Source organism: Grus americana, chromosome 2 (assembly GCF_028858705.1).
Source record: "Grus americana isolate bGruAme1 chromosome 2, bGruAme1.mat, whole genome shotgun sequence".
Classification (NCBI taxonomy): domain Eukaryota; kingdom Metazoa; phylum Chordata; class Aves; order Gruiformes; family Gruidae; genus Grus; species Grus americana.
In genome coordinates, this window is record NC_072853.1 from 13121222 (window position 1) to 13133903 (window position 12682).

At 41.2% G+C, this 12682-nt stretch overlaps 1 protein-coding gene across 6 annotated transcripts in view; it reads right to left on the reverse strand.

Annotated features, from left to right (window-relative positions):
• Positions 1-12682, reverse strand: part of FER1L6 (fer-1 like family member 6) — a 101552-nt gene that overhangs the window by 72791 nt on the left and 16079 nt on the right. For all 6 annotated transcript variants that reach the window (XM_054815514.1, XM_054815517.1, XM_054815513.1 and 3 more), the window contains exons 2-3: positions 3508-3590; positions 227-353 (exon numbers count right to left, since the gene is read on the reverse strand). In XM_054815514.1, the coding sequence (XP_054671489.1) occupies positions 227-353; positions 3508-3590 (210 nt within the window). The remainder of the gene's footprint in view (positions 1-226; positions 354-3507; positions 3591-12682) is intronic.

The window sequence follows — 12682 nt, forward strand, 5'->3', positions numbered from 1 at the left end:
TCTCTCCCTGCACTGGACAGCACCTGATGACAATCTATCTTGAGCTGATAATATTTTGCTGACAAGTACATCCCACTCTGTCATGTGGGAGAGGAGCAGTGAAGGGATCATTGCTGTGAGCAAATGGATTTTCTATCAACAGGTGTATTGTCCTAGGGCATACCATTCCTGGGAAGGATGGAAAAGGTGTTTGGGGGGATATTAAGTAAGGTACGCCAATGAGCACCTTTTCCTCTTTGGGCTTAAGGATCCAAAAATACTGGGCAGTGCATTGCTGTTCATTAGGTCTTCCTCTGTCTCTTCTTGTCTTCCAAGAGTGTCACGGTGAAGATTTGCATTTTCATCATGATCACCTGATGAAGAAAACAATCAAGAAAGTAAAACCTGCCTCTGATTTCTATTAGCAAAAAGCTAACTTGGAGCAGAGCAGTGATTTCATCAACATGAAGAGAATATTTTATTTATTTGGGTATCATCATTAGAGATAGAGTAGTGGTTTGTATTGAGCAGCATTGATTACAGCAGCAGCTGCTCTCCTGTGCAAAATCATATACCATATAAATTGTGACCATAGCTGCTCTCTTCACCCCATGTGCACCCACAACAGGCACATTCACACTAGTTGCATCTGACTACCTCATCTGCCATTTGCTAGAAAGACAGAGGGAAAGATTACTGCTGGGTTTTGCACGTTTTACTTTGCTGCAGTGAGTCTGCCATTCATGTATTGTCATAACAGTCTGACACACTTCCAAGCCACCAAAGTGGACCCTAGCTTAGAAATCATTTCTCACTTTTCCTCTTTGCAGAGATGATGAACTGGAAGATCAAGGACAGAAAAAGAGAGCTGAATAGCATGATTCATGGGATGTCTTGTAGAAAGTTATACTCAGATGAGACAAATTGCTTCCAGAAGTGCTTATTTTTCTTCCTGATCATTAAGAGAATCTCAGCAACTATCTCAGATACAGACAACTACATTTGGCCAGATAAGCCCTTCCCACTGCTCTGCTTTGTCCTCCTGGTCTGACAGAAGTCCTACCAGCACCTCTGCTGCTTGCAGAGCACGTCTGTGTTGAATATTTGCCTTGGGAAGGGAGCTGTGTGGTTTAGGTGAAAGTTTAAAATTTAGGTGGCTGTAGATCATTCCAATAATTACATTTATAAGCAAGAAATGTTCAGCGACTCTGGACGTGAGTTATTTCTGGTCTAGAAGCTGTCAAGTGGTACCTGCATCAGTAAAGATGACTTGCCCAGCAATTGCCAGGGGCTTAGGTGACCTTATGGAGACACCCCTGCATCAAATAAAAGGAAACACGTCTAAGTGCATTTTCTTCAAGTACTCTATGGCGCTATGCTCCCACTACAAAATTAGACAAAGGGTTGTAATAGTGCTTCCTTTGCAGAGGTATGGTCACTTCAGGGTTGTTTAGAAACTGGTGATGGTAGCAAAGGACCATCCATTGTATAGTAAAACTCACTTGGATAGCTCTCATCAGGTCTGAATGTTCCTTTTTCAGCTGGCTTCCACAAGCCCCCACTCCATGGCAAACCACCAGACAGGTATAGACAGACACAACTTTTGCCTGTGTTGCAAGGCAACCAGGCACGAGCCAGCTCCATGAAGGTTCCTCTACTAGCAATCTCATATAACATACGCTCAGTGAAGGTTACTCCATTAGAAATCTCATTTAACATATATGCTCTCCAACTGCCCCTCTCACTCTTGTCCAATCTCCCCACAAAACAGGGAGGGTGAACTTGTCTCTGTATCCGTGTAGACATAGCCTGACTTTCAGCCCTTGACGTAAAGGCATCTGTCCATAGTTTTGCATCTGTAGCACCAAGTTCCCATGACTACCCTCCATATCCTATTTACTCTGGAGCATGCTGTTTGATTATGGGCTTGTAGGACTCTGTAATGTTTGCTCTGAGGCTAAAGAAGATAAAACTTCCCCCTGGTTGGGGGACAGGTGTCTGACAGCATGATGCCCTGCCTGGACCACTTTTTGTGAGTTCCATGTTGTTTCTATTGAGATGTAAACTCTTTGCAATGCTTCTTTCCCTTTACAGCTCTATTTTCCTGACTTTTTAATATCTTTTTTCCCCTCAATAACCATATGTATGTTGTACATAACCAACCAGCAGGAATTATTTCCCTGTATAGATGCAGTGACAGAAAATGCAAATGGTTCCGTCAGTGACCATGTTTCCTCACTGCATACTTCCCCAATAGATTTCTGAAGCCCAAATCCCAATCAAGACAAGAGAGAACCAGTGATTGCTCTATCTTTGCTAGTTCAGAATCTTCAGCAACAAAGACACTAATGAAATAGATGAAGATGTAGCATAAGGACCCAAATCTATCCAATGATTCAAACACAATCCTTTGAAATAAACAGAGATTTGAATGCTCACATGAAAGACTGAATCAAATTACAGTATGGTATATCTTGTAGAGCATGGTATATTTTATGGAGCATAAGATAAATAAACTGTAACATATCTGTAATTAGTAAGAAGTTTAATGGTCTTTAGTTTTCTCTGCTCCAAAAGCCCAAATCCCTTGCTGTGAGGACCAGAGGAGAATCTTTTTAAAAGTAGTGCCTTTTAGCTAAATAATGCTTATAGCACAAAATATGTATTCCTGTTTCTGCCCAAGAGTGAGTCAAGACACATATGGCTGGTTTATTACAACACTGTAATTCAAGGGCTGCACTAAACACATAGTAGTCCACGTTTTAAAAATTCCATGAAATCTGAGGCATGAGACTTCAAAATAAAACTACAGGTGAAGACTTTGTTGTGGTGAACTACAGGTTCTGCTGAAGGTAAATGGGAGGACTGTGGTGACAGGAGGAAAATGACAGTGGTAGGATGTGCAGGGGAATGTCTCCTTAGCTTGGAAACCAATGGTGTGTTAAGGAAAAGAAATAGGAGATTCTGCATGTCTTATGGATGTACCCACATCTATTAAAAATAAAAAAATAATTATTAAATATAAAAAATAAAATAAAAATAAAATCAAATAAAATAACATTAAAAAACTGCCATACATTTAAGAGGAGAATTGCTACTAAGTAAAGCTTCCAACTTTACCAAGCCAGCCCATCCAGCCATCAAAGTCTACTCAGGTTGTGTTCTTACAGTTTCTAGAAGCAGATCCTCTGGAGGAATTACACACCTGTAATGAATTATCGATCTCTAGAGTAGGAAAAAAACTTTCAAAAATGTGTCATCTCTCTATGGTAAGAGTCAGGCTGACATTCTTGTTTTACTTTACCAGATACATCATTCTGAACTCACAGAATCTGAAGGTGGACTTAACGAAACAGTTAATGCAAAAAGAATTAGCTCTCTGTTTACTTGGGAGTGATAAGAACTTTACTGCCCGTTTTATCGATACTAAGCCCTAAGACACAATTCAAATGAGTTCACACAAAATTAGTTGTAAGATAACCCCCCACCTGCTCTTCCCAGTTGCAATATTGATTTATGAGGCCTTACCCAGTGCATCTTTGTTTGCAATAGTCAACCCTTTCTCGCCTTTTTTCTTCTTCTTCAGCTTCATGCCAGCAAACAGCCCCTTTCTGAAAAAGTAAAGAAAAGCTATCAGCGCAATAGATTCAAGATGTTTTCTCAGCTGGACTCAAATTTAACTCAAGGAGCTGCTGAGAAGGAGTTTTGATTTCCAAATGAGATCATTATATTCTGATTTTCCTTTTATTGAAAGCAAACAAGAGAAAGATCTGGTTTTATGCTTCATCTAATTTTGTTTATTTTTAAAGTTTGGTCATGTACAGGCAAACGTACTGAGAGAAGAGCTAAAATGTCTTTTCAGAAGAAGAGACAAAGAAAGGAAATCCAAGATAAGTTTCCAATTCTATTGATTTCCCCCACATGTAATTCTTGTGCTGGTGACAAGATGGGAGATACAATCTTCTCATAAAGTATAGGTTCCAGGTCAAAAGCAGTTTTCCAGTGAATTAAGATAAACATAAAAGCATTTGTGTAAACTTTCTTGGTGAGGACGCCCACGGTACAGGTGGCACATACACCACCACAGCTTTTGCTATTTATTTAGTTAGTTCTCACTCCCTTCCAACAGCAAAGCCATGAACAGGACTGGATAAGGGTTTCTTCTCAAGATGTGTTTCAGAGATGTTTCAGCCCAGCTACCACTCTGGGGGGCTTTTCTGCCTCCCACGTCTTCCTGTACTGGATTAGGGAATTGATCCAGCTTAAAACTAACCCAGTAAAAGCTTCATGACGTAGTTTCTTAGATCATGCCTGGCTAACGTGGCTCTAGAGCCTTGTTAGGGCTTCCTTATCCCTTGCGTTCACTCAGTTTTAGCCATAACTCCTTGCCAGGAGCCTACCATAGTCATCCAGGAACGAGGTGTGTTTGTGGGGTGAGGGGCAGGCAGGGCAGCATGGCCCCGGGCTGGTTACCATCACAGATAAAACATGACAAGACATGCAGCAAGGACCCAGGGTGCAGTCCTGCTTCTCAGGAAACTGATGGCAAAAGTCCCCACGGCCCCGGGGCAGCAGGCAGTGCAGCTGCCAAGCTGAGATAAAGCACCTCTCCCAGCGACGACACAAGCCCAGGTTTGTTGCTCAGAGGTTTGTGCTGTTTTGCATTTTTGTATTTTATCCTTCCATTTGTCCTTCAGCTCTTTGGTGAGTAGAGAGAGTAGAGAGAAAGACCAGTTGCATTTTGTAGAGTTGGTTTTAAAGAGGAGGGTGAAAGGAAATATCTCTACAAATGTCATACAGTATTTTTCCCCTCAAAAAAGGGTCTACTTTTTCCTCCCATCGCCCAGCCCAAAGAAGACAAGAGAAGGGCCACCAGTCCCTCCTCCTTCTTGCCAGCCAGCCTCATCCCACCAAAGTCTTTGTTTGCCCTTTGTCAGGGTCCAGGAGTACCGGTCCTGGAATAGGACACTGACACTGTTCTGGCATTTTGCAAGCACAGAACAAAGTATGACTACAAGGGTAATAACTTTAACAGTCTCCAATTCACACCTGACCTACTGCTCCAACTTCATACCCTAGAGCTGAGGCAGGAGCTGATACCGCAGAGAAGGAAAGCTGTGGGAAGAAGATGGGACTTCTCCCTTGACCCTAAGCAGGGATCAGCACAGCATCCATTCTCAGCAACATGGAAGAAAAACACCATTTTCTGTGTTAAAGCTGTGCCCAGAGAGACCCTTTCAACCCAAGATTTTGGAGAAGCAGAGGGAAGCACCTGTCTGTCTTGCAATTGCCTTACACTTTGGAAAAGGACTGGCTGGGTTTTGTTTATCTATCATCTTGATGATTTTCTTATTTTTCTTCCTTTTACAAACTGTGTGCTTTTAAGCCACATGATTCATCATTCAAGAGGGGATTGGGGAGTGGAAATCAGATCTCTGAGCACTGGAGCATGCAGTTTAATTTTTCCAGGTTTCTGAAGGTTTCTGGAGGCTTGAACTAGTGCTTAATAATGACCCTTAGAGTCTGCACATGTCTTTTCTACTGCCAATAAAGGTCTGGCAAAACAGTAACAATAATGTAGGAAATATACACAGAAGTTCTTCCTTAATGGTAAAGTGGACAGTGCTTGGAATAGGGGTAGGCGATAATGAACTCTTGGCTTTGAATGCCTGAACTACAACAAAAAAGAAAAAATGGGAAAAGAAATCAGTAGAACCAAACCAGTTTTGAGAGGCTATTTTCATTAAATAAAAGCCTATGGATATATAGTTTTGAATTAACCAGACCAATCTGACTAATACTCAGAAACCCAAAGTCATTGCAAACAATTCACTTGGCTTTATTTGATGGTGAAAATGTAAATGTTCTTGTTGCGGATCTTACCTGCATGCTGAAATCAACATAGCTTCAATTTCATATCATATCATACTGAAATACGCGGTTCTGTTTACAGGGAATTCGGCCCTTTTCAATTTGAAATGTCAGGAAAAACATTTCAGCATATCTGAAACATTTCATTTTGAAATGTTGAAATTACATGCTTTTATATTTTGAAAATATACTTCTTTACACCTCATTTTGAGACCTGAAACATTCACTAAATCCCACTTGAATTTGTAAGTAGTGGTGAATTTCAACCCACCTGGAACTCCATTTTTATTAGCGTACTGCTCTGTATTATTTTCCCAATTATTGGTCACATTGGTTCAAGAGGAACTCTCTGTGGCATGATTTCATACTACAGTTTTTCCAAGGAAACAAAAATGCTGCATATTTCAGAGGGAGAAACAACCCGTGCTGCTCAAGAATTTTCTGCTAGTACCTCTACTGACAAACCAACCAAGCGGTGAGAGTGGAAGCACAAAGAATATAGTATAATGGCAACATTTTTCAGGGTTTTTTTTTTGTTGGCCACAAGCATGCAGTGACAAACAACCAGCACATTTTTTCCCCTATCATGAGATGACTTGTTTGCCTAAATTGCTGTAGGAATAAAAACTTACCTGGGGAAGCACACAGCCCAAGTAGCCCAAACAAGCAGTCACCCACGAGCAGAGCAAACCTGATAGCAATCAATGCTCAAACATCTGAAATCACTTGCAAACTCAAGGTGCATGGAGGAAAAGTTACTGCAAACTGGAAAGGGAAGCTGATAACTTTTAAAAGTTGTATTCAGAGCAAGCAAATTAAGTTTACTGGCCAGGCCCAAGAGGAATGCCAGCAATGCTGAGCACTATCGCAGAAAAAGCACAACTTCTGTGTGCCAAAGAATTCCAAAACCTGGCCAAGTATGACCAGAAATATAGTACCAAGACAAAAAAATGGCTCAAGCAAATCAGGATTCAGAGAACAACTGAAGGCAATGGCCATTAATAAAACCTGATGTGGAAACTGGGACGTCTTCCATGATTTTTATTTTTACACAACACCAAAAGCCTTTAAAGACAGCACTGCAGAAGGTGCAACAGAGTAACAAACAGAGAAACAGCCAAGCTTGAGATAACTCCACAGGTGCCAACAGCAAAATTTATCTTTGAAGCAAACCAGATTTCAATCTCAGTTTTTTAGTCTGCTGGAGGTTCGTGCACAGAGAGGCATCAGGGTGCACCTGAGCTCTCCTGCACGCCTGGCCCACTGGTTACCTCGGCCGTGGACAGCAGTGGCCACGTAGAGAAATGTCCCACAAAACCACCGGAGAGGCAGCAGCACAAGCCACTTGCAAGGCTCAGCTAAGGGAAAGAAGAGCACAGGGTTGTTCGCCAAGATGTCAGGGCAGCGTTCATTATATATGGGATTTGCCAGAGAGAAACTTCTCTGTAAAGGTCTAAGGTAAGTAAATGAAGTTTTCAGGGAACTGAAGGTATCAATCCCTCACAACAGAGAGGATCCATCACTTTGATATGTAAACTGCTTGTCATTCAGTGACAGTGTACGTGCTCCACATATTGTGCACATGGGTAACATCCACAATGCTTAATAAAATCATTCATGCTTCTGAAAAATGTTCTGTGGATACTCTTTTTTGATAGAAAGTTTGTTCTCTTGGAAAGAAAAAAGAAGTAATCTTTCTTCAAATCTCCACAAGGAATGTTTCTTTTCACCGCAGCTGCAACATAAATTCGATCAACTGCTAAAAACTTGAAAATTACTCCTTCTCTTCTCCCTGAGATTGTGAAAATTTTCACAGGAAAATGTTGCCAAGAAGGGAAAGTTTCAGGCTTCTGTGTAGTTTCACCAGATTTGATAATGTCCCCAAAGTTATTCACGCCCGTCTGTTATCCCTAATCCAGGCATAAAACTGTGTGCCACCTCTAGGCAGACCTCAAAGATGTCGTGAAGAAGTGTCTCCCACGTTCCCCACAGGCCCTCCTGGCTGTCAGCAAGGCACGAACATGGCACTGCAAGAACCTGGGAAACAGGAGAGACTTGGGGTGCACAAAAAGTCTTTCATCCGTCTTGGACCCATGGTGAGATTGGAGGTTGTTAGTACTGTGGTGGTACTGACAACCTTCGGTGAGATTTTGTCCCCAGATGCTACATGATGCACAAATACAGGTAAGGATTTTGTTCCTTCCTGGATCCAACAAGCTAATTTAAGATACAATAAAACAAATCCATGTCCAAAGAGAAGCTGGAAGAAAGAGTTCCTGCAGGCTATCAACACATTTCCCATTGTAAGTGCCATGATTAGAAGCAATTAAAAATCAGCCATCTCAGCTAATGAAGAACTTCACGTAGTTCAAAGAGGACTGAGTATCCCAGCTCCTTCCACATGGGGACTGTAAAAATTCTGGAGTAAGGACAACTATTTCTCTTCTGCACATGTACAGTGACAACATGGGCCCTAGTTTATGACTGTGATTCGTTGAGGTTTCCCTGATATGAATAGTAAATAAGAGTGGGATAGCAACTATACCGCAGCATTTGACTATACTCAGACCATGTTGGATTTGCACCAGAAATCTGTAAATAAAAGGGTTCATTTCCCATTATCAGTGCCACAGGTTCACTGGGGCTCTGAATTATTCTTCATACTCTTTCAAAAACACTCACAAACTGTATTGTCCTCTCATCAAGATTTATCCATGGCAGCTTCCACCTTTCTAGCTTGTTAACTTTCTAAAAAATCCTTTCATGCCCTTTCTTTTTCTTTTAAGCTATGCCATCATCACAGAGGCTTCATGGTCACTTCTTGTACTGCATAATGTTCTCTCAGGTATCTGATAACTGCAATTTGCAGTCTAATTTAAAGGAAAACTGGCAAAAAAAAGCACGTCAGAGTTGTCAGCAAGAGAACACAAGTGACCTTACTAAATACAGAATCTCCTTGGAGTTTTTCAACATTGTTTAAACTTAGTTTCTTCTTCCAGAAAAATCCTTCCAGAAGTCCGTGTGCTCAGAGAATTGGTGTATGAGGAGAATAGCTTCTTGCAGTGGGAATGGTCACACATCACCCAGAGACAAATGGACACTTAACAGGGAGCAGGTTACCTGCCTCACTGTAGACATTTACTGTAGGATGGCTGAAATCACTTCTCCATTGGTATAGAGTCAGAAGAACAACCAGAGCCATCTAAACACACGGATGTGTAGCTTGAGGAGGGACCTTCTGCACCCTTTCACAAGACCCCCTCTCCATGCAGCTTTTTACCTCTTGTTCAAGCAAAATCCAGTCTTAGGATTAACCTGCATTAGACTGAGATGCTTGTCAAGGTCCATTTTTGTAGCCACGAGCCTTGGGCTGCCCTTCCCTAGTGCTGGTGTCTGAAGCGTGGTCCTGGTGGGCACCAAGGAACAAAACAAGGGAGTGAGATTTAGGGATCCTTGGAAACACAGAGGGCAGGCATAGAAACAAATCCTGGTTTAGAATCAGAATAGTTTGGGTTGGAAGGGACTTTTAAAGGTCAACCTGACCTCTCCTGAGACCATCCAGAAGTCCTCAAAAAGACAGAATGAGTGAGCTGCCAGTGTGCTCCTGGCAGCAGGAAATCCTTATTGAAGCAGCTGCCCCACTTCTTCTCCCCCCCACCCCCCCAGGTTCCTTCCTCCCTGGAAGCAGCAGTCTCAGCAAATTTTTTGGAACCATCAAAATTATTTAGTTCAGGGATGATCAAAGGTTTGTGCAGCTCAGATCTGAGCCAGCTCCAGTGCCTAAGGACTGTAAAGCTATGGGTACAGTGACTGCCTTGACTGAAAAAGTGTTAGAAACTGAAAAAAGAGGAAGAACAGCCTTCAGCCTTCTCACACATGAATGTAAAATTCGTTAGGTGGGTCTGTATCTTTGCATTTTGTTCTTTGCATTTTGTAAAGTGGTTTATATTTTTTTGCAGCTCCTGAAAATTCTGCCTCTTTCAACAAAACAATTTTCCAAAGAGTTTTGCACTAGATCAAACGGTATTGCACTAGGTGAATATTTATCTCCACATTATTAGTTCTAATTTTCGTCAAATAAACACAAGCAAAAAGAACCTAATTCTCTAGGTTATAAAAATGTTTTCTTTCCTTTGTAAATGCAAAACCATAAGTCTCTTCGCTCATTTTATCACTTCCACAATATATACCAGTCAAGGAAATTGAAAGGAAATGTAAATTATCTCATAATTTAAACCACTCATTTCAAAGAATAAAACATAGTTACAATACAAAGATGGGGGATTCAGAATAAAAAGCCTAATCCATCTAAAACTATAATGCGAGCATAATTGGTTAATTCAGGAACATTTTTATTAAGCTAGTATCTCATTTGTGATAATAAATGAAGTCCCAGGGAAGAAATTTATTGCATTACATTTAATTGTCAAAGAGGGCTGAATAAAATAGCTTCTATATACTTAGTCATCTAGGAAGCAAGAAACACTTTAATGAATGGTTAATGATGTATCCATTTCATGCTTTCTTTTCTCATGATTACAGAAGTTCAGGGAAGACTTTTCCCATTTGTTCATTTAATTTATCTCCTTTGCCAGTGCAGAGTTGCTTCATACAGTGTATTGTCAGATACTTTACCATGATTCAGTAGTGACACTCCCTTTATCCCAAAATCCATTATTTCTGCTGTCGTTCTTTCACCAGCCAGAGCTCTCACTAGCTGTCTTAACTTGTTTCCATTTTTCCTGATTTCCCACTTGGGTCCTCTGTTTTGACAGGTCCAAGGATTTGCAATGGAAAAGTTTCAGCTCCTCCAGAAGGTGAATACACAATCCTGTATGACAAGCTGCTGTTTAAAAATCAGCTGTGACACACACACAGGTATCAGTTCTTAAGCCTGAAGTTCTTCACATCTGTGTGACACTCTGACATTTTATGTTTTGTCTCCACTATTAACATCTCATCAGTAATAGGAAAACAAAATTGCAAAGTGACAATACAGTGGTCAAAGCTAGTTATATACTAACGCTGTACGTTCAATAATAGGCTCTAAATTAGCTACTACAACTCAGGAAATTCTGCTGTCTTTGTGGATAATTCCTTGTAAAACTTCAGTTTATTGCACTGCAGCAGTCAAGAACTGAAATCAGCCATTAGGAAGTGTAAGAAATGAGACAAAAATATGATAGGGAACATCATATGCCACTAAATTACTTCATTTTGGCTACTGCTTGTTGCTCCAATTGCATCCTCTTGAAAAGAACTCAAAACTCAGCAATGTGCAGAAAACACTGGTAAGCGTGATCAGAGGAGGGTAATGGCTCCTGGCAGAGTCTATTCAGCCTGGAAAAGAGATGATAGCCTGTGTTTTTAAGGTGATGCAGTGAGGTAAAAATAATCAAGCATGCCTGAGAAGGACTGAGCTGGCAATCAAACTCAAGGAGATGGTCCTGGAGTCATCGCTAGAGGTCTCTGAAGTCATCAGGTCAGTGTGCAGCATCAGTAAAAAAAGCCAGTACAGTGCTGGGTATCATCAGGAGGGATATTGGGAAGAAGCCAGTGAGTGTTATTTTACCTCTAAAGCATTGGTGAACCCACACCAGATCATAAGATGGGATCACAGAATAATTCAGGTTGACATCTCGGATACCGTGTGCAGCTCTGGACTCCAAATCTCAAGAAAAAGAGGGTCAGAGGAGGCACAGAAAAGAGTGGGAGAAGCCACCTGATGGGAGACTGAAACATCTTGGACTCGTCATTTGGAGAAAGGATGACTAAATGGGAATAGGATCACAGTTTAGAAATTTAAGCTGGTGAATGAGGTGAAAGCAGAGCTTCTTGTTACCTAGCAAACCCCACAACACTAGAATGAGGATGCACTTGATGAAATAGGTCTAAAAATACTAAAAGGACCAGACAGGGATGTATCCATTAATACTCATGATAAAAATGTAAATGCAGGGGTGAATGGACTGCAGAAAGTGGCTAGGCTCACGTGCTCTCCCTGAATATCACCTCCTTTTGCCACTACTGGAGACAGAGCACTGTGCCAGACGGATACTGGATCTGACCTCACAGGGTGTTCTCATGTTCTGGTGGTTCCTAGATCATAAGTACCAGATCGGTGCATGGCTGGGTCACCTGACAGTCATGCTGGATTTGAATCAGGTATGGGTTCATTATCACATTTCTGTCAGAATGATCAAAGCAAACAACACGAGCTTTTGCCAGAATTATACCTGATCCAGAATAAAGCCTGATTGTGAAAAAACTAATCCGTTCTTGGAACACACTTGAACAGGAAAGTGAGTTCATCCCCAATTAACATGGCCTCATGTGAGCACCTTGTTCTTGAGATGTACCTGGATTTACTGTATTGTCTAACTGCAGCTGAAGCAGTGTTTGGAAGTGAGCTATAAAATAATGAATGACATAGAAAGATGAATAGAGAGGGAGTTTCTCAGTTTCAGTCCCCAGACCACAAAACGGGAGTGCTCTCAATGACTTTATCAGGCAACAAGTTTAAAACAAATGAGCAGAAATGTTCTTCAGAGAGACACATAAATCATAAGACACATTGCAAGGAAGGTTGTTGAGACTAAAGAATTCTAAGGGATTTCAGGTAAATTTATGGAGTTTGTTGACAGCAGGTCTGATATCCATCCAGCTCATAAACTTCCTGGCTGCATGAAACTGCTAAGGGCAGGATCATGTACCTGTTTCACAGACTCTTTTCCCAAGTATCCACCCTTGGACCCTCTTGGGAGGCAGAAACTGGGGTGAAGGAGACCTTACAGTTTGATCCAGTTGCTTCCATGTTTTTAGCATTCTAATT